This window comes from Sminthopsis crassicaudata, chromosome 4 (genome assembly GCF_048593235.1).
Source record: "Sminthopsis crassicaudata isolate SCR6 chromosome 4, ASM4859323v1, whole genome shotgun sequence".
Classification (NCBI taxonomy): domain Eukaryota; kingdom Metazoa; phylum Chordata; class Mammalia; order Dasyuromorphia; family Dasyuridae; genus Sminthopsis; species Sminthopsis crassicaudata.
In genome coordinates this window covers 31,283,639-31,306,018 of record NC_133620.1, presented here as the reverse complement: position 1 = coordinate 31,306,018, position 22,380 = coordinate 31,283,639, and the positions used below count along the sequence as shown (strand labels likewise).

Below are 22,380 nucleotides of genomic sequence, written 5' to 3'. Positions count from 1 at the left end.
ACAATGGACTTGGATAAATTACCATCTTATTGAGGGGATGTTCCCTATACCAGTAAAAACTGAAATCCATCCATATCTTCTCATCCTATGTGATTCTTGTAGATACAAGACTCTTTCCATAGATCCTTTATTCCCACCCAACTTGCTATATACTTTTTTGTGGTTCTTTTAATATATCATACCAATGTGGCACTCAGAAATGTCAAATTAACAAGCATTTATTAAGCACCTACTGTGTGTGAGACACTGGGCTAATGTCCACTGACTCTAGCACAGTTTGTTACCACTCCCTGGTTGCCTCAAGGCTAGTAAAGGTTTCCTTTGGCAGTAATAACATTTCATACTTCTTTAGCCCAAGTTTTTGTTGGTAATATGCTCTATAGTCTCATAACTACCGTGTATCTTTCTGGAATATAGAGAATGTTTCATTTACTGGATGTGTATCTCCCAGCGCTTAGCATGGTGCCAAGAACATCACAGATGTCTATTAAATGCTTAGTTACTGACTCATTAATTGCCAGTGACACAAAAAGTAATCCTAATTCTTCTGAGCCTGAGCTTCTTTGCCACATTTATGGTCATATAAAATTACTGTCAGAAGGCTGAGGTTTAAAAATTGAGAAGTTTTTGGGGTGGGGATGGCTTGGGAATGCCTTGGGGTCACTCAAAATTCTATGATCCAGACCAATATCTTTATACTGCTTAATTTTGTGCTAGTCCATTTTTGAGCACAGGGGGTCTTAATTTTTTTTGGATCATGGAGCCCTGGTGGTGAGGCCTATGGATGCATTCTCAGAATCGTGTTTTTTAAATGCATCAAGTAAAATACACAGGCTTACCAAGGGAACCAATTATATTAAAATTGTTTTAGAAATATTAAAAACAAGGCCATATGTTTCAGGCTAAGAACTGGTTGAGAAGCTTCTGACTGATACTACTGACTGAAAACTGGAGGGGTTTGACCTTAGATATCCACTTGAGTGTGTGCCTTATCTGGTATTCCAAGTCTTTCCATTCATCCTCCATCTAGGATCCTCCCAATGCACATCATTAAATCCTTCCTGAAGCCAGTGCTATTGCTCTAGGTCATGGCTACAAATCACTCTGGATGCTACGCCACCACCAGCTTTTGCCCTCCCATCACTGTCATTGAAAGTACCCGACATCCCTGATTCTTCCAAGACGATATTGATCTGGGCTAAGCAGCCATCAAATGTCATCTAGAAAATGCTGGTACTGAAAAAAATGGGCTTTTGGTTGGCTTGCAATCACTGAAAGCCCTGTGCCTACTGCCTGAAGAGAATCCAGCCCCATCTTTTCCTTCTCATCAGAAACAACATTCTTTAAACTATTTATACTAAGAAACTATTCAAAGAACTGCCCATTAAATTTCATGTCATTACTTGAGAGCTAGGCATCTTTCATCTGAGTTTTCCTGGGGGAAGAGTGAGGACATTTTGAATGACATTTGATCTCATTTAGAAGAATTATCTAAGGATTCTGGGGTTTACTACAATCAGTGCAACATCCAGGCGTGCCTAGAGACTTGGGGAAAATCATTCTTCTATTTGGATTTGCAACAGGACAACCTCAATGGTACTGGCTCACCTCTGGTGAATAAATGCTTTTGTTTTATGCTCCAATTATGACTCTCAGAGGACCAAAGGACAGAATAATTTCTGGATTTATATGTATCAAGGATAACATATGCCTGGTATCCTTTTTGTTTAAACAAGATCCTTAAAGATATTTTTTGCTCTAAATAAAATGTTTTCTTTTCATCAACAAACAGACAGAATGGCATCTTGTATTTCACCAGTTCCTAAGCAAACATGTAGATGTGAAGATTTGTGTCTTTAAATCCTTTTTTTAATCCTCAGTTTGATGGTATTTTTCTAATTCAACTGATAATGCTCAAGTTCCTTTTTATATGAGACCAAAACCAAAAGAACAGATAGAAAATAATTGTCTAGTGGCACTAATGAGAAAATAGATAATGTAGAAGGCAACAGATCTTAGTTTTTGAGTGTGCAAGTTTTTATAGATTTGAATCTGCTGTTAATGTTTCTGATACTTCCATCTAAGTCCAGCCACAGTAATGATCTAAGGGATACCTTATGGTGTAAAGAGAAAATAAGATACCTGGAAATAGGAGCACCCCTCCCCACCAGAGCCCTGCTTCCAAACTGCACAGTGCTTTATGCAACTCGAGTGATTCCAAAGGACCTTTTAATTCCCATTCCCTGCTTCCTGCTTAACACTTCTCTGATTGCCTTTCCATGCTGAGAGCAGATCCCATCATTTCTGGGCAAAAAAGGAGGACCCTTTTGGAGAACCTATTTCCAAATTGGTTCATTCTGGCTCTGCTCCCTTAAAGAAAACAGTTATTTGGATTCCCAAAGCCTTCTTAAATTGGCTGCTGTCTAAATGAAGATTTTGGAGGGGAGGGGTACTCAGACCTGAGATTTCTTTAGCACAGAGAAATCTCAGTGAGGAAAGTCCTTTAACCAGGTAAATCATTACCTGCTTTGCAGCCTAAGAGTCTTAGGAGAGTTGCCTGGGGTCCTAGTATGTCAAAGGACTTATCCAGGGCCACAGGACCAAAGGGAACTCAGGATTTCCCAGTCTTTCTCCCCGGTTTCCCCTAGGTAGTTTCTGAAGGACAGTAAAGAGAAAGCACATTGAGAGAATATCAAAGGAAGGGTATGGAATAGGGTCAGTAAGACTGAAAGCCTGGAGCCAAGCTTCTGCAGTGACCCCACTGTGGACAGGCCACAAGGGAAAAAAGGAGGGTGCTTTACCTTGTATTCCGTCTCTGCTTGTCTGCGCCTCGCTTCACTTAACTGGGTGAGTAATTCTCTATTCTCTGTAGAAAGGCACTGGACCTTCCCCTGCAGGCTGCTCACCTCCTGCTCTGCCCGTCTTAAATGGTTGCTATTGATTTGGTTCTAATAATTAAAAAAAATAAAATAAAATAAAGGCAAGTCAGAAGCGAGACATGAAATGCTGAAAAGTTTTAACATTTTCTTTCTTTACTTATCTATTTTATTATTCAGGACTTTACAAAAATTTTTGTACCATTGTGCTTAATACATAGTCAAATTTTATGAAAAAAAATTTAAATTGAATTTCGAAAGAGTCAAAAACTCTAGTCTGACTAGAAATCTAATATGTAAACATGAAAATACTGGAGGTGAAAGGTTTTGAACCAATATTTTAGCTTAGTTTACCATTTCTGCAATAATTAAATTTAACTTTCAAAGATACACAATGCCCCTGTGTATATAGCCAAATAATTAACAAACACTAAGGTTTGCATTCATTTCACTTCAAAAACAGATGCTCTAAACCTAACAGGAAACTGTAAAGCATTATACTAACATAAACCTCCTCTTTTCTTTCCCACCTTACTAACAGGGGCAATAAAGTATCTGTCAAAGCCAGAGCTCTGAAAAAAAGGAAGGAATTGAAGAGGAAAAAATGTTCAAGAGTAGAAGATCCTTGCTACCCACCACATGGAAACCCTGCTCAAGGACAAGGATCTTTCCCTTCACCATTTTTGTCATTTAAGACACGATCCTCCTTAGTTTGCACTTCTCCTGGAGCAGCCCTACGTCCCCTTGCCTTGGTTCACTTGCATTCATGTAAAGAGGGTCAGATGGCAATTTGATAGTGAATAGTTGCATAAGAGCAACTTCTGCCAGTGAGGGAGGCCCAGCAATTCCCAGAACCAAGAGGAAAACCACGTAGCAGCGTGTTTAATAACAGCATAATATCACCTTCCTGCCATAAGCCTGGCATGTATCTCTCAAGACTATTAATGGGTTCTGGGAAAGCTTTCTGTCTAGGACAGCCTGCACTGCATAAATTCTTCTAACATGAGAGGTCTCACCCAAGGAGCCCTTTATTTCCAAAGTGGGACAAATATGAAAACCAGCTTTTTACAAGTTCCAGCATGTCAAGCAAATGCAACAGAATAATTTACTGGCTCAAGGTGCCCCCTGCTGATTGAATAAAAAACAAATTTGAAAATTTAAATCTCTTTCATCCTAGAATAATACATAGCTCTATACTCCAATACACAACATAAAATAAATGTACTTCTAAAAGTCCTTTTTAGACCAATGTACTGTACCATAACAGTAACTGTCAAATGACCTTCAACTTGATTTTATTTGGAGGGGAACAGGATCTTTGTCTAACGTGACTAACAGTGCAATGGCGCAGCTGACCTTTCACAACTGTTTCATAGGCTTCCTACGACTCCATCTTGCCTCCAAAAACACATCATAAAAGCTCTTTGTTCCTAAAAATATTACACTCTAAGTGACCAGCCACTGGAAGCTTGGTGTGGACTGTTCCATAAACATTCTTTATCCAAAGCTGTAATTACGCTTGGGGATCTCCCTATTATACCTGCGTTTCCATTTCCATCATCCTCTGTTTTATTTCTCTTATCTCTGCTTGGGTTTCAGCCTCTCGGAGCCGTATGGTCATCAGTTCATCTTGCAATTCATTCATTGTGTTCTTCCTGGGTGGGTCTTTCCATCTCCCAGTAGTTCGAGCTAGATGGCGCTAAAACACCGAACATTATGAGTCTCACAATTCTAGGAATAAAGGCAACACACCACAGACACGTTCTCCAGACAAGTCGAAAGCGTCACAGCACACTGTCCACATTAAATAAAAATCTTAATGGATAAAATATTAATCAAATAAGTTGAAGATTATTTCATTCTATAATAAAAAAAATTTCTTGGTGGAAAAGGTATTTATCATAACAAGATTTAACCTAAGTTATTATTCTAGAATCAATCAATTTTCAACAAGGGCCGTATGAAATGTTTACCATACCACACCTCTGCTTGATGCATGATACTGGCCAATGCTCAACGCCATGAAAACAAAGTGTATTAGAAAGGAATTCTTTAGAAAGGTGTAAATCCAAGGTAACTTTACTTCCAATTAGTGTAAATATTGCCTCATTTCTTGAGGCATGAGAATAAGAGAGAGCCAGACTTATTCTGAGTTCTGTGGGTCCCGTCTGGCCCATCCTCAGCCCCCCAAGCCCATCCCATCCCACCTGCGCAGCCTGGATGACTGTGCACACAAGGGAGGAAATACCTGCCAATGTTCTTCCAAATCCTTCACCTGCTGCCTGAGTTCTTTCAAACCCATCAAAGCTTCTGCTTCTCTCAGTTTCACAGCGATTAATTCCTCCTGAAGACTTGCAATATTATTCTCATCAGGCAAGGAATTGTTTCTCTGAAACAAGAAAAAAGCAAAACCTAAACGACTAATGGACTATTCTATCTGGGAGCTATTTGGCAGCGGACTCCACGCTTGGTCTATTTTGTTTCCACCTGCACCTGTGATTTCATTGATACAGGAAACTCCATATAAGAAAACTCCATCTGCTCATGCAGAGTAAGAACTGTTCTACAAATTATAATCTTAGAAATATTCATGAGATGACAAGTAGTAAGTGCTTTTCTCAGGGCCACAGAAGCAGCGTGCAACACAACTGAGACCTATCTGAACCAGGTCTTTGTGACTTCCGGATCAGTTCTTTATTCACTATATAACTGTTTCTCAATCTTTTACTTTATGAGCTTTATTTCTTGAAAAATTAATGCGCCACCTTTTCTTCTGTCCATCACTTCATTCACACAGGCCCTGGAGTTTGCTGACCAAAACTACCAGAGGTGAGAGAGACGGCAGCACTGCAGCCTTACGGCCAGAATGAGACACTGCACCTGCATGTGTACACACACACACACACACACACACACCATGCATGTATACATACACAGATACATGTATCTCTTGTTATGCCATTAGACAAAGAGCAGAAGGCTGTTTGTTACAAAAGAGCTGGTGATGTAAATTGTCTGTTAAAGAAAATGTACTTCACTCTTAACAAGAAATAAAGGAATGTGTGCTACTTGTTAAAACCCAACTAGTTAAAGGGGAACACACTTTGCTTGTGACACAAAACAAAGAGCAAAAAGTCCTTGGAGCAATTACAGGTAGAAATGAGACACTGAAGGAAGACAGCTGTTGTAAACTGATCCCAAGTTCATGCTGGAGTCAGATGTAGTAAATGGAGAATTAGGACAAAATGAAGCTGGTTACATCATTCTTAGCACCTATATTCCCCCAAATACGAGTGAGACGGCCTTCAGGTGTCTCACTGCTGACTTGGACACAGGCTGATTCCAAAGATTTTGTGTTGCTCTATAAAGTCTCCAAGTTGTACAACTGGGCCTTGAGCCTTACAGGAATGTCTTACAGATGCCTCTTTCCAGTTCTATATTCCTGGGGGGAGGGGAGGGAGTGGAGATTATCCTGTAGGTGTAGGGGGCCCAAGAGTACTAGCAGGGAGCTTAAGGAAGTAGCCTATCAATCTAGGTAGTCTAAACTGGGGGCTGAGAAGAAAAAGATTAAAGGTCACACTGGGAGACCTCCACTGGCTTCACCAGTCCGGTAAAATCAAGTCATCCTATTATTCTATTTAAGTGTACTTAGAGCAAGGCCATAAGAAGGTCTTTTTTTTTGGGGGGGGGAGCTACTACCCCTTTTGCATTGATCCACTTTCCCTCTTCATCAATGAAGAGCTTTAAAAAGATCCTTCCAGTGTTTACTTCATCCGCCATTAATAACTTCTTGGCTGTCATGCTGAGAAGTTATAAGATGACTGCCTGTTAAAATAGGGACTGATGATTTCCAGTCCAATCCAATGCTAAAAATAATTACAGGATTCTAATCATTAATAATGGTGTGTGAGAAATTCTCTCTAATTTGAGCATTGAAAGTGACTCTAGAAGACACCAGCCCCTTCTTGAAGGAAAGCATTCTATTTTGTGGCAGGTACCACTATAAGGAAATTAGAGAATAGATTTAAGAGCTGATCCCAGAGATCCCCAAAGAGAGGGGAAGAACCTACTTGTCTATAACAGACCCAAACTGGCTATAAAGAAGTGAATTAGTAAGTCCAATTCTGGGATTTTAAAATCTTTTTAAAAAATATCTAATTACCCTGCAAAAAAACCCCCAAAACAAAAACAAAAACAAAACAAAACAAAAAACCCTGCAAAGAGTAGGGTGTGACACTGATTTTAATCAATAGCAGAGGGTTAGCCTCTGAGCTACATATTTCATACAAGAACAAATCTATTAAAATCTTCATCTAGATTGCTTTTAAGATAATTTGATAGGACTTAAATTACAAAAAACAATAAAAGTTATGACAATTTTTCAGCTACCTAGAAGTAAAGAATTTTATGAACATCTTGTTCTCAAAGTGTTTATCAGTTGATGTTAACAAATGTAGGGAGTTCTATTTAGGGGTTCCAAACTACTTTTCAAAAGATTTCTTTAACAAATTAGAAGAGTTGGGAAATGATGAGGTTCTAGGCAGAGATGGAACTGCTCCCTGGGGAAGGGCACAGAGAGGAATCAGTTTAGCCTCATAGCCCCACCTTTTGTGGAGGTCATCAGAAATCCGAGTTATGTCAAAATGCCCTTATAAATGTTCCATGGCTCACGCCCGCTTTGCTGAATCCTTCCTGGGTTTAGAGCCCATCACGGCACTCTGCCTCAGTTTCTTTCCCCTCCCCTGCTCCCCATCCCACATGGTGTCTCTCTCCCTCATGACTCATGGTCTCCTCCTTATAGCTTTTAGGGGCCAAACCCCTCTATGGATTATTCTGCCAGTGAAGGACATGTTCCACCTCATGGGGTATTAGGAGGGAGGCCTGAGCTCTGGGAATAGTGATTGTTTCTATATAACCTTAGAACTGACAAAAATGTTCCCCCTACTGTGCCCATTAATCAGCCTGAGATCTCAGCCAGAGTTTGCCCTGAGGAGGGGCCCATTTGCCACTTCTGTCTATGCCCCGCAAATTCACCAGAGGGGCCCTTTTTTCTGCCCCCTCTGCCCTTCGCCCTGGAGGGGCCTGGCCCATTACTGATTGGCTTACTCAGATGCGCTGTCACAGCTCCCTTGGATCTTGCTGCAGTTTGTTTGCACCCACTCTGTGCACTTCCATCACTTTTTAAGTGATGTCTGATTTTAACTCTTCAAAACGCATTTCATGACCCACAGTCTGAGGAAAGGGCTACAAGACTGAGATTGTCAAGATGGGCCTTGACTGCAGGGAGAAGTCAGGTGTCAGAGAAGACACCGGCCCGCTCTCCTACTTCCCTCTGGGCCATGCTCGCTGCCTGTTTACACCGCCTGCTGCAAGGTATAAATGCTGGCGATATTAAGTTGGCTCCCTAATCGTCCTGGGTATCTTTTACTCTATTTCTGTGAATGAGTAACATGCTGCGGTCTACTTACTATACAATGCGTGCCTGAGTTACAGCTTTAATTTAATTTCTAAGACCATGGCCCTCATGAGTCACAGCCACATTATGTTAGAAGAAAATACCATTCCATTAAAGTGATAGGCTTTTGTGGCACCAACCAATTTGGCATGAATGAAAATATTATATAATTTATTAACTACAACCTGGCAAACCTTTCTCCTATGACTCAGTTCTGGACCAAACCTCATCACTCTCGTTCTCCTTCTGGCCTTCCCCTTCTCTCTTCCTGCTTCCTTCCCTTACACTCATTTCCTCTCCTTTTTCTTACTCCCTCCTTTTCCCCTTTCCATCCCAGCTTCCTACAGATATACACAAACACATACCGTGTGGGTCAACTTTGAGTAATATAATTCTTTCATTCATTTTATTCTGCAAATATAGATAAGCAGACTGTCTCTTAAATCATCAGGGCGATAATTTCAGGGAGAAATTACTGGGGGCTCAATAAAATCATTCCAATATCATCTCTGGATAGGAGCATTTGCAAAACAAGACCACTGATAGAGAATGTTTGGTCTCTGGGAAGGCCATTTTCCAAGACAGTGGCAAACACTTTAAGTGAATACAATTCTTCCTTTCCATTACTGTCTAAATATTCATTGACTATTAAATAAAATCATCTCCATAATTGTATTTACAATAGAAGCTTTTTAAGTCTAAATTTCTTTTTCCCCCCTGAGGCTGGGGTTAAGTGACTTGCCCAGGGTCCCACAGCTAGGAAGTGTTAAGTGTCTGAGGTCAGATTTGAACTCAGGTCCTCCTGACTTCAGGGCCGGTGCTCTAACCACTGCACCACCTGGCTGCCCCTAAATCTAAATTAAGGGTAGGAAACACATTGTTTTATCAAGTCAAACTTTTTTTTTAAACCCAACAGCAAAGATAGTGGGGTGCTCTTTCTATTTTCTTTCTACTTTCAGTATTATGCTTAAAGATCTGCTGACTAACTGATCATAACTAACTGTAGATTTAAAACTGTTCACGCTCGGGGATGTTCTGGGCCAGCCCTCTCGCCTTATGCCTGAGAACCCCGAGACCCAAGGAGCAGTAACCAGCAGGAACAAAATCGGAAGCCGCGTCCTCTGACTCCAGAGCCCCGGGTCACCCTGTCACTGCCGGAGCCTTGGTGGGCAGGAACCGTCTCACAGAGCTCTCAGCTTCCTTTGGGAAACCTGGGATGCTACAGAGAGAGATGGTTTTTTTTCTTGAAAGAACTTTGGATCTAAAATGCTCGTTTAAGTATTTGATAGACTCAAATATCATAATGCAGAGCATTATAGGCCAATTATTCCAAGTAAACACCGAGTCTGGTTCTGAAGAATCCTGACAACTGATGCAAAAATAGCAGCATATAATTAGCATTTTGCAACTAAAGGAAAAATGGGAGAAAGGAAGAAAAACTTTTTAGTAAAAATATCACCAGAGGGGGCGGAGCCAAGATGGCGGAGGAGCCAGATGGAACTTTCTAAGCTCTCTAATTCCCTTTCGAGCAAGTATTTAATCCAGCCTCAAAAACAGCGCTTGAGCCACAAGGATTGGAAATCCGACAACTTACCAGCGGAAGAGAATCTGGAATATCGCAGAAAAGGCTTGCCCTGAGGTGGCGGGAGCAGACCAGGCAGAGCGGGGAGAGGCGCAGGGGGCGGCCTCTGTAGCCTGACTGCTTTGCGTTGGTGGCGGAGAAGGGGACCAGCAGAGAAGTCGGAGCCTGGGGTAGTGGGTACAGGAGGGACACCAAGCCCGAGAGACTCTGGCTGCGCCCACCCAGGACCGTAGGTGACCCAGCGCAGACCATAACACAGCTCTTCATGGCACTGGGCAGCGAGGGGCTCGCGGGGGCAGCCACACAGCAGGGGGCAGTGACAGGGTGACCCAGGGCAGCCTTTCATGTGTATGGTGAGGGGCTCACTGGGATAGTGGAATTTCCCCAGCCCGACTGCGCTCTCCCAGGCAGGGACACTTCAGGTACGGTGAGGAACAGGAGGATTGCAAATCCTCAAAGTGAGCATTTGTGGGAGGGGGCAGCGATACCTTTGCTCCGGTCACTAATCCTCACAGCGGGGCTCCTAGCAGGGCACTTACACAGCCCTCCCGTGATACCCAAGCATAATCACTTCCCCATGGAGCTCTTCCCAGAGCCCTCCCACAGCTCTGCCGTTCCTTGCAGCCCACTGAGAGGGCAAATACCGTCCATAAACCCATCCTCCCTCTGCAGAGGAAGCTGGTAATCTCCTTGCCCTGAAGGCTTAAAAAAAAAAAAAAAAAAAGAGCAAAAAAAATGAAGAAAAGGATTGAAAGCTTCTAAGCAGAAAAAGAGCTGGTTTCCAAACCTGAGGAGGCTAATAGCAGACAGCCTCCAGACAGTTCCCCAAATAACGCTCTCCTAGAAGAAACTATTAAAAATCTGAAGAGAGAATTAGAAGAAAAATGGGGAAAGGAAAGAGAAGCTATGCTAGAGAATAACAATGTCCTGAAATGTGAATTGGAAAAGGTAAAGAATTCACAGGAAATGCAGGGAAACAGAATTAAGGAGTTGGAAAAGGTAAAGAAATCACAGGAAAGTAGGATTTGTGAATTGGAAAAAGAAAATAACTCACTAAAAAATAAATTTAGTGAAATGGAAAAAAATTCCACGGAGCAAAACAACTCATTTAAAAACTCAATTGGACACATACAAAAAGAAGTTAAAAAAGCTAATGAAGAAAATAACTCATTAAAAATCAGAACTGAACAAATAAAAATGAATGATTCACCAAGAATCAGTCAAGCAAAGCCAAAAAAATGAAAATCTGCAGAAAAATGTCAGCTATCTACTTGCCAAAACGACAGACCTGGAAAATAGATCTAGGAGAGAAAATCTGAGGATTATTGGACTTCCCGAAAATTATGACGAAGGGGCAGCTAGGGGGCGCAGTGGATAGAGCACCAGCCCTGAATTCAGGAGGATCCGAGTTCAAATCTGGTCTCAGACACAACACTTGCTAGCTGTGTGACCCTGGGCAAGTCACTTAACCCCAGCCTCAGAAAAAGAGAAAAAAAAAAAGTCAGAACCCTATAATATGTTGTTTACAGGAAATACATTTAAAGCAGGGAGATACTTACAGAGTAAAGGTAAAAAGCTGGAGCAGAATCTATTATACTTCAAGTGAAGTCAAAAAAGCAGAGGTGGCCATCCTTATCTCAGATCAAGCAAAAGCAAAAATTGAGCTAATCAAAAGAGATAAAGAAGGAAACTATATCTTGCTAAAGGATAGCATAGACAATGGAGCCATATCAATACTAAACATATATGCACCAAGTGGTATAGCATCTATCTTCCTAAAGGAGAAGTTAAGAGAGTTACAAGAAGAAATAGACAGCAAAATTATAATAGTGGGAGATCTCAACCTTGCACTCTCAGAATTAGATAGATCAAACCGCAAAACAATTAAGAAAGAAAGAGGTAAATCAAATATTTGGAAAATTAGGTATGATAGACCTTTGGAGAAAACTGAATGGTGATAGAAAGGAATATACTTTCTTCTCAGCAGTACATGGAACCTATACAAAAATTGACCATATATTAGGGCATAAAGACCTCAAAATTAAATGCAGGAAGGCAGAAATAATAAATGCCTTCTTTTCAGATCACGATGCGATAAAAACTACATTCACCAAAAAGTTAGGGGTAAATAGATTAAAAAGTAATTGGAAACTAAATAATCTTCATCTTAAAGAATGACTGGGTGAAACAGCAAATTATAGACACAATTAATAATTTCACTCAAGATAATGACAATTTTGAGATATTATACCAAAATTTGTGGGATGCAGCTAAAGCTGTAATAAGGGGAAATTTTATATCTTTGGAGGCTTACTTGAAGAAAATAGAGAAAGAGAAGATCAATGAATTGGGCTTGCAACTTAAAAATCTAGAAAAAGACCAAAATAAACCCCCCCAATCAAATACTAAACTTGAAATTCTAAAATTAAAAGGAGAAATTAATAATATTAAAAGTAAAAATACTATTGAACTAATAAATAAAACTAAGAGTTGGTTCTATGAAAAAACCAATAAAATAGATAAACTTTTGGTAAATCTGATTAGAAAAAGGAGAGAGGAAAATCAAATTGTTAGTCTTAAAAATGAAAAGGGGAAACTATCCACCAATGAGGAGGAAATTAGAGAAATAATAAGGAGTTACTTTGCCCAACTTTATGCCAACAAATTTGATAACCTAAGTGAAATGGAGGACTACCTCCAAAAGTATAGGCTTTCCAGATTAACAGAGGAGGAAGTAAATTGCTTAAATAGTCCCATTTCAGAAAAAGAAATAGAGCAAGCTATTAATCAATTCCCCAGGAAAAAATCCCCAAGACCAGATGGATTTACATGTGAATTCTACCAAACATTCAAAGAACAATTAGCTCCAATGTTATATAAACTATTTGAAAAAATAGGGAATGAAGGAGTCCTACCAAACTCCTTTTATGACACAGACATGGTATTGATACCCAAACCAGGTAGGTTGAAAACGGAGAAAGAAAACAACAGAACAATCTCCCTAATGAATATTGATACTAAAATCTTAAATAAAATATTAGCAAAAACACTCCAGAAAATTATCCCCAAGATAATACATCATGATCAAGTAGGATTTATACCAGGAATGCAGGGCTGATTCAATATTAGGAAAACCATCAGTATAATTGGCCATATTAATAATCAAATTAACAAAAATCATATGATCATCTCAATAGATGCAGAAAAAGCATTTGATAAAATCCAACATCCATTCCTATTAAAAACATTTGAGAGTATAGGAATAAATGGACTTTTCCTTAAGATAATCAGTAGCATCTATTTAAAACCATCAATAAGCATCATATGTAATGGAGAAAGGTTGCAACCATTCCCATTAAGATCAGGGGTGAAACAAGGTTGTCCACCATCACCATTACTATTCAATATTGTATTAGAAACGCTAGCTTTGGCAATAAGAGCCAAGAAAGAGATTAAAGGAATTAGAATAGGTAATGAGGAAACCAAATTATCACTCTTTGCGGATGATATGATGGTATACATAGAGAACCCCAAAGCTTCAATTAAAAAGCTATTAGAAATAATCCACACCTATCTTCAACATAAAAAAGATACAACTCACTTCCAGCTGATCGATGATGGACAGAAACAACTACACTCAGAGAAGGAACACTGGAATTGAATGTAAAATATTAGCACTACTGTCTATCTACCCAGGTTACTTATACCTTTGGAATCCAATACTTAACGTGCAACAGGAAAATTGGATTTACACACATATATTATATCTGGGTTATACTGCAACACATGTAAAATATATGGGATTGCCTGTCATCTAGGGGAGGGAGTAGAGGGAAGGAGGGGAAAATTTGGAAAAATGAATGCAAGGGATAATGTTATAAAAAAAATTACTCATGCATATATACTGTCAAAAAAATTATAATTATAAAATTAATTAAAAAAAAAGAAATATTCCATACCTTTAGCAACGTTGCAGGATACAAAATAAATCCACATAAATCATCAGCATTCTTATATGTCACTAACAAAGTCCAACAGTTACGGAGAGAAATTCCATTTAAAATAACTACTGATAGTATAAAATATTTAGGAATCTATCTGCCAAGGGAAAATCAGAAACTATATACAAAACACTTTCCACACAAATTAAGTCCGATCTAACCAATTGGAAAATATTAAATGCTCTTGGATAGGGCGAGCAAATATAATAAAGATGATAATACTACCTAAACTAATCTATTTATTTAGTGCTATACCAATCAAACTCCCAAAAAACTATTTTAATGACCTAGAAAAAATAACAACAAAGTTCATATGGAAAAACAAAAGGTCAAGAATATCAAGGGAATTAATGAAAAAAAAAAAAAAATCAAATGAAGGTGGCCTAGCTGTACCAGATCTAAAATTATATTATAAAGCAGCAGTTACCAAAACCATTTGGTATTGGCTAAGAAATAGACTTGTTGGAATAGGTTAAGTTCACAGGACAAAATAGTCAATAACTATAGCAATCTAGTGTTTGACAAACCCAAGGACCCCAGCCTTTGGGATAAGAACTCAATGTTTGACAAAAATTGCTGGGAAAATTGGAAATTAATATGGCAGAAACTAGGCATTGATCCACACTTAACACCATACACCAAGGTCAGGTCAAAATGAGTTCATGACCTAGGAATAAAGAATGAGATTATAAATAAATTAGAGGAACATAGGATAGTTTACCTCTCAGACCTGTGGAAGAGGAAGGAATTCATGACCAAAGAAGAACTAGAGATCATTACTGATCACAAAATAGAAAGCTTTGATTATATCAAATTGAAAAGTTTTTGTACAAACAAAATCAATGCAGATAAGATTAGAAGGGAAACAATAAACTGGGAAAACATTTTTACAGTCAAAGGTTCAGATAAAGGCCTCATTTCCAAAATATAGAGAATTGACTCTAATATATAAGAAATCAAGCCAATCTCCAATTGATAAATGATAAAAGGATTTGAACAGACAATTCTCGGATAAAGAAATTGAAACTATTTCTAGTCATATGAAAAGATGCTCCAAATTATTAATAATCAGAGAAATGAAAATTAAAACAACTCTGAGATACCACTACACACCTGTCAGATTGGCTAGAATGACAGGGAAAGGTAATGCAGAATGTTGGAGGGGATGTGGGAAAACAGGGACACTGATACATTGTTGGTGGAATTGTGAATACATCCAGCCATTCTGGAGAGCAATTTGGAACTCTGCTCAAAAAGTTATCAAACTGTGCATACCTTTGACCCAGCAGTGTTGCTACTGGGTTTGTATCCCAAAGAGATCTTAAAGAAGGGAAAGGGACCTGTATGTGCAAGAATGTTTGTGGCAGCCCTCTGTGGTGGCCAGAAACTGTAAACTACGTGGATGCCCATCAATTGGAGAATGGCTGAGTAAATTGTGGTATATGAATGTTATGGAATATTATTGTTCTGTAAGAAATGACCAACAGGATGATTTCAGAGAGTCCTGGAGAGACTTACATGAAGTGATGCTGAGTGAAAGGAGCAGGACCAGGAGATCATTTCAACAACAACACTGTATGATGATCAATTCTGATGGATGTGCCCTCTCCAACAATGAGATGAACCAAATCAGTTCCAATAGAGCAGTAATGAACTGAACCAGCTACACCCAGTGAAAGAACTCTGGGAGATGACTATGAACCACTACATAGAATTTTCAATCTCTCTAATTTTGTCCGCCTGCATTTTGAATTTCCTTCACAGGCTAAATGTACACTACTTCAAAGTCCGATTCTTTTTGTTCAGCAAAACAACTGCTCGGTCATGTATACATATATTGTATTTAATATATACTCTAACATATTTAACACGTATTGGTCGACCTGCCATCTTGGGGGGAGGGGGAGAAGGAAGGGAAAAATTGGAACAAATGGTTTGGCAATTGTTAATGTTGTAAAATTACCCATGCAAATATCTGGTAAATAAAAACTATTAAAAAAAAATCACCAGATACCTTCGTTAATCCATATATGAACATTAGTATGACTCCTGTGGAATACTTGGTGTCACAAAAATACATGGTGATCAGTACCCTCAAAATAAGATAGTAACAAAACCCATTAATAGGTAGCTTAATATGTTAACTTCAGATTTGTTAAAGTTTGTATTATTTAAGATTGGCTTTTTAAATACTGGGGAGTATCTGCCAAATAGAGTAATTTTTGTTCTTGCTGTAATTGATGATATACTCTATATGGCAATGAATGTACGATAGATCAAATCACAGAGATGTTTCTAGGTTTTCTCTGGAAGTAAAAAAGTAACTATGCAAAACCCAATGCATTTTTTTATTTGGTTTTAGTTGGTAAGACATTCAGAGAGTCCATCCAGGACTTATATGATATTTAGTTTCTCTCAAGTTCCTGGCAAGACCTCATTTCTTTATTCCTCTTTAAATAGCTTCTGTGCTGTTTTCCATTCCCGACTGCACCATTCTGCATTGTGTTTAAGGCCATAAGATTCTTCATATCCTTCAAAATTAGAGCACCCATTCTAAATAAATAAAGAGCAATAAAATGACATTGCTGTAATTTACTAAGAACCCATGATTTGATGAAATCACAGAAGGCAAAGATCTTCTGTGAGGGAGTCATTTTCTAATTTCTTTCTCTCAGGACCCATTCTTGTAGGCAAAACCCCTAAGATGAACTTTTATTTATTAAATTTCTTCTTCATTCCTAGTACTGTGAATTTTTTGTTTTAGTTTTTGAAAAAGCTTGTAGGATTATTTTGAGGAAAATAATTTTAAAACTGTGAAATGCTATATTAGAATGTGATGTTATAGTAGCAATAGCAGTTATTACCTTTTCAATATCTAGGACTTTATCTTGCATCTCCTTCAGGGCACACTGAGATTCAGCTTCATTCAGTCTGGCTTGAACCAATTCCTCCTCTAATTGCAGCACAAACTTTTCACTGTAGCGGGAACTGCATTTGTGCTACAAGTTACAGATAAATGTATTAAAATTGTAAGGAAATATACAGCTTAAAAGGTGTAAATACATTTAAACATTTACAACTATATACTTATTAATTATACTGAAATCCAGTCAATTGCAGGCTCTTTTCCTTTTTTACCCTTCCCCAACCCAACTCCATTTCAGTCAACAGACATTCCTAAATATTCCTCAAATTATCAAAAAGAAAAAAAATTATCATTCCCAAGAGAGTATCTGGCATAAATTATTAATTCATAAATTTATAATAAATAATTAAATACTGACAGTAATTTCATTTCTGAAACTCATAACTGCACTAGAATAAATTATAATTACTACAATTCTACTTAAAACTAAGCTATAATAAAACATAAATGACAAAAAAAAATTGCCTTTGAACCATTTTGAATTCCTGAACTATTAAGATGTGTTTATCCATGAAAATCAAGATTTCCATAGAGGGCAAAGATAGCTTCTAGAAAAAGAAAGTGCTGATGTTGCCATAAGAAACTGGAAGTAGGAATTGAAACCTCTACTTCCTTTTCCCATTACTCACTGCTCTATTCATTATGACACAAGCCTTACAATAAATATCAAACAAGTACCATAATTACAATGCAGAAGAGATCTGATTAGCTGTTATAAAAAAAAAATCAACTTGAATAATTTAGTCACTATGACTATAGCATTTATTAACTTTGCAGCTTAAAGACTGGAAGGTGGACAGTATAATAGTTCTTTAATTTCAAAACATTCTTATGGAATTCATTATTAAGTAATTATCAACATGTAACACTAAAAATTATTAAATATGAAACCTTTAATGATGAGCTGGATTGCAATATGATTCACCACAATAGTACAATTTTATTTCTAATAAAGATGCAATTTTAATGTGAACAAATGGGGGGTAAATGGTATATACCACAAATCATTCAACAAAGAATTTCTTATGACTCTTTTAAGGAAATATATGAACAGTACAATGGAGTGAGCTAATTACTTACCTTTGAAAACCAATCAAATATTCTACTGAAAAAAATAGTCCCATTAATGGGAGCATTTTTAAAAAATGATGCAATGGGTATGTTATAATTCTACTGAAGAATTTTACCAGCATTAAAAGATCAAATAGCCTTGACAAACATGGCTCAAATTGCAAAGTGCTGGTAAAATTTCACCTCCAAATTATTCTATAAACAGTTGAAACTTCACTTTTAAAAATTTCACATTTTACATACATTCACCACCAGCATTGAGTATTATTAATTTTTTTATGGTAGTGATGGATGTGCACATCTAAAATATGTACAGATTTAAGGGCTCTTTGGAATGGAATAAAAACTGTGTCTCAAAAACCTCAATCAATGACATTGGCATTTCAATGGAAACCCATTAATCAACTAAGAAACGCCTATATTAATGTTGTACATTCAAATTTTTATTATTATATCAGTTATACCATATAATTGGGAAATGTGTTATTCTTATTCATCATTTATGTTTAATGACTTTCAAACTCAGTATTTTGGGTAGGAATTCTACATAAAATGTATCACTTCTCTGCTTCATCAGAAAACAGTGAAAATATTAATAGTAATTTTTTACTGGGGATGCTTATCTATTCTCTACCCCTTAATTGTGGTTTTCTTCAAGGATCTGACCTGGACACTTTACTCTCTACATCTTCTCTCTTGGTGATCTCTCATCACTTACCACAGATTCAATTATCTCTACATAGATCTCTCTTTCTTTTCCTCCATCCCTCTGTCTCTTTCTCTCTTTCCGTTCCCTCACCCCCTTCTCTCTGTCATACATATCTTTCCCCCTTCAACTGAATCTCCCCATAAGCATCTCAAACTAAATATTTCTAAAATGGAATTCATTGCTTTGTTCAGAATCTCCTCACTTTTTCACTTACGTTATTACAATATTCTCCAACTTGAAATCCTTGCTTTTACTCCCTTCCAATTAATCTCCCTTCGAATCTATCCATTCATGAACTATCAAGATGGTCTTTCTACAGCACAAGTCTGCCTGTCACAACTCTGTCCAAGTATTGTCAGTGGCTCTCTATTACCTCTAGGATAAAAACCAAATTCCCCAACATAGCATTTTCTCAAAGCCCAACTTTCTAAGTTTACTAGATAAGCAATCCTAAAATTCTCCATATAGTCTGTATTACAAGCTGGCCTCCTTGCTGGGAGGCCCCATTTTTATGCTTTTGCTCAGGTGTCCCCCAGGATGCTTGGTATCCTATCCCCTCTTCACCGCTCTTTCAATGCTCAGCCCCTTTTCTTACAGAAAGCTTTACCCTTTCATTCTACTCCCTTAGTTAGTTGGCACTAATTCCCTTCATTCATATCACACACACACACACACACACACGTATTTCCCAGCAACTTGGGTACCTTGACTCCCTTTTCTTGTTACTTAGTCCTTTTTGAATGAAGCTCAACAAAATCATGAAATTGAATCTGGCACAAATTTAAGTTTGATAACCTGTAAGGCACACTGTTCTCACTTCCCTAATTAACTCATTATCCTAACCTACACAGTGACCCTTCTAAATCTTCTGGACCCTCTTCAAACTTCCCACTCTCTACTAACATGCTTGTTCTCATATCTCACTGAAAAAAATCAAAGTAATCTTTCTCCTGTACCAGGACAATCCATTTAAATGTATAAGTGATTCCGTTTCATGCAGTCTTCTTCCGTGGATTACTCTTTCTACAATCCCCATTTTCTCACATATCTTAAAACAGTCTCCATCTAAAGGCAGTTTCTCCACTGCCCACATTTTCTCCAGGCTCAAAACCTCTCACTTGATCCACTAATCTGTTTCCTTCTCTTCTGTGGCTAAACTCAAGAAAACAGATTCTGCTTCTTTTCCTCTCAATCTCTCTCTCTTTATAGCCTGGTTTCCAAACTCAAGTGAACCTGCTCTCTTCAAAGTTATCAAATTAACTGCCAAATCTAATGGCCTTTTTCTCAGTCTTCATCCTTGACTTTCCTGAAACTTTAGACACTGTCGATTACCCGCTTCCACCCTCAACATTTTCCTTTCTTTAGGTTTTCTGCTCCTGACCATTCCTTCTTGTTCTCTTTTGTGGGATCTTCCATCCATATCATGTTTTGTTAGTGGGGAGCTTCCAAGGCTCTGTCCAGGGTCCTCTTCTCTTCTCCCTCTAAGCTATTTTACTTGCTGATCTCATGAGCTCCTATGGATTCAATTGGCTTTACACTGATGATTCTCAGATCTATTTATCTAGATCTAACTTATCTCCAGGTCCTTTTCAGAATTGCTATTTATTCATGCCTCCCCTATCTCCTATTTGTAAAGTACTCTATACACACACACACACACACACACACACACACATTAGAGTTTCACTTTGTTAGATTCGCTCAGCACACTAGCTTACCAAGTACTCTTATATACTGATTCTGTCATCCCACCCACTTTTGTATCAACTGCAAAAGAGCATCCCAAGGATATCTTTATCCAAGTTACTGGTAATAAAAAGTAAAACAATATGGGGCTAATTTTAATGGCCACTCTTAGTCTACTTTTCTTTCTAGATGTCTGTTTGATAAACTACACAAGAATTTTCCGAGGAATCCTAGTCAAGTTCATTGACTTGGAGCTTACAGATGATTTCCTTCTCTTTTTCTTTTTTTTAAACCAGATGTTTGTCCTCCAATCTCATGGTACCTTTATCATTTTCTATGACTTTTCAAATATCCCCTCTTATTTAACTTGGTATGAACTTCCTTTTATCCTTTTTGTTCTGTGCAATGCACACATATAAAATGAGAAACAAATCACTCACTACCCCAAGCACTACTTCTCTCTTCCCTAATTCTCCTCCTCCTCCCAAGAAAGCCAATTGCATCCTTTTGTCTGTCCTTGGCTTTCTTGGTTAATCTCAGCTCATCTGGGGCTTACCATCCCTGACAACAGTTTGACATGGACTGCCACGGCCTTCTGTCACCTGACCTTGCTTCCATCTTCTGGACGGTTTTTTTTTTTTGTTTGTTTTGTTTTTTTAAGCTGGTTGGTGAGTTCCCCATGCATCCACAAGGATCTCTTCAGATAAATTCCATTTATAAAGAAGAGTTGCCTAGAGCTCTAAAATAGACACAGTGCACACATCCTAGCATACTTTGCATGTGTAGGAGCTAGTAACACGTGTAACTAGTGATTTGTATGTTATCAATAAACCTATTGGTTAGCAATAGAAGATGGAAATGTGTTTCAGTTTCTTGAGATCCAGAACTTTATAAATTCAATGTACTAAGGTGGATGGAATCTCTAGGAAAAGACTCCAGTTTCCTCACTTACAACATGTTCTTCTAAGAGGAGGAATCAAGTAGGCCAATAACATAGATTCCATGTTGGGGCAACTCTAGTATTGATCTTCTGTAAGTAAGCAACTCTAACATCTAGAGAGCCCTATTCTAGGAGGTGAGCTGGCAAAGGAAAACCTATGAAATACACAGAGATTTGGGGTTTGGTGTTAAAGAAAAAAATAAGGCTTTCACTACAGCTGCAGGGAAACAAGAAGACCTGGAGTGCACAAAGAGGTCCATGAAATGACCAAGAGCCTTTGACAAGGGCCAATGTTGTTCTGGACCTTTTTTGTACCTGTGATGGACCACTCTGAAAGGCAGAGGAAGCTATGGACCCTATCTCAAAAGTCACATTTTTAAATTAGTAAGAAAAAATACCTGAGATTACAAAGGAAATAAGTTACACTTAAATTTAATTTATTTTTTAAGAGTTCACAAAACCTAGATTAAGGATTCTGTGAGCCAGGGGTGCTATGTGCAGTGCAAGGAGGACCCAGTGGGGCTGAGATGAAGTTCTGAGCTCTGACCTTTCAGCCTGCTAACACACAAAAACAGTTTAATATGGAAACTGTCTTAATGTTTTAATATGGAAAGGAGAACACAAAGAAAAAGAACATAGAGCCAATAATTTCTCAACTCTAGGACTATGACATTAAGAAGGGAAGGCCAGAATTAGCTAAACTAAACCCAGAGAAAGCTGAAAGAATCTAGCATGGATCAAGGAAATGGACAAATGGACACATTCCAAGTCTGACTGAGCAGTGCTGCACGTGCATCTAAGTCTATGAATGGCTTTTCTTCGTCTGGATATCTGCACTAATTTGGTCAGGCGAATGGACTGTGCTTTCTTATATCTGACTATGAATGTGGATAGATGTGCAAAACGAACACTTCAGTAAATTCCAGGGAGTAAAGCAATGATCTGAATTACAAATTAAGTAATATTAAGGATTTTGAAATTTGCTTATTGTGCTTTTTTGTATGATGAAACAGTTGCCAATTTTCATCCGACACCTGATTAGCTAATTATATCATTTGATTTATGGATTAAGAACCAGCTTGCAGTTATACAGAAAGTTAGACTTTTCTCAAAGTAGAGAGGACAGCTAAGATG

General features: G+C 38.1%; 1 protein-coding gene across 10 annotated transcripts in view; it reads right to left on the bottom strand.

The window, feature by feature from the left end:
• The window catches only part of EVI5 (ecotropic viral integration site 5), a 214,584-nt gene that overhangs the window by 65,277 nt on the left and 126,927 nt on the right, over positions 1-22,380 (bottom strand). For all 10 annotated transcript variants that reach the window (XR_012481898.1, XM_074266231.1, XM_074266227.1 and 7 more), the window contains 4 exons: positions 16,779-16,913; positions 5,125-5,265; positions 4,417-4,575; positions 2,802-2,948 (listed from right to left, as the gene is read on the bottom strand). Coding sequence is in view for 9 of the 10 variants with exons in the window: in XM_074266231.1 (XP_074122332.1) it covers positions 2,802-2,948; positions 4,417-4,575; positions 5,125-5,265; positions 16,779-16,913 (582 nt within the window). In the remaining variant the exon portion in view is untranslated. The remainder of the gene's footprint in view (positions 1-2,801; positions 2,949-4,416; positions 4,576-5,124; positions 5,266-16,778; positions 16,914-22,380) is intronic.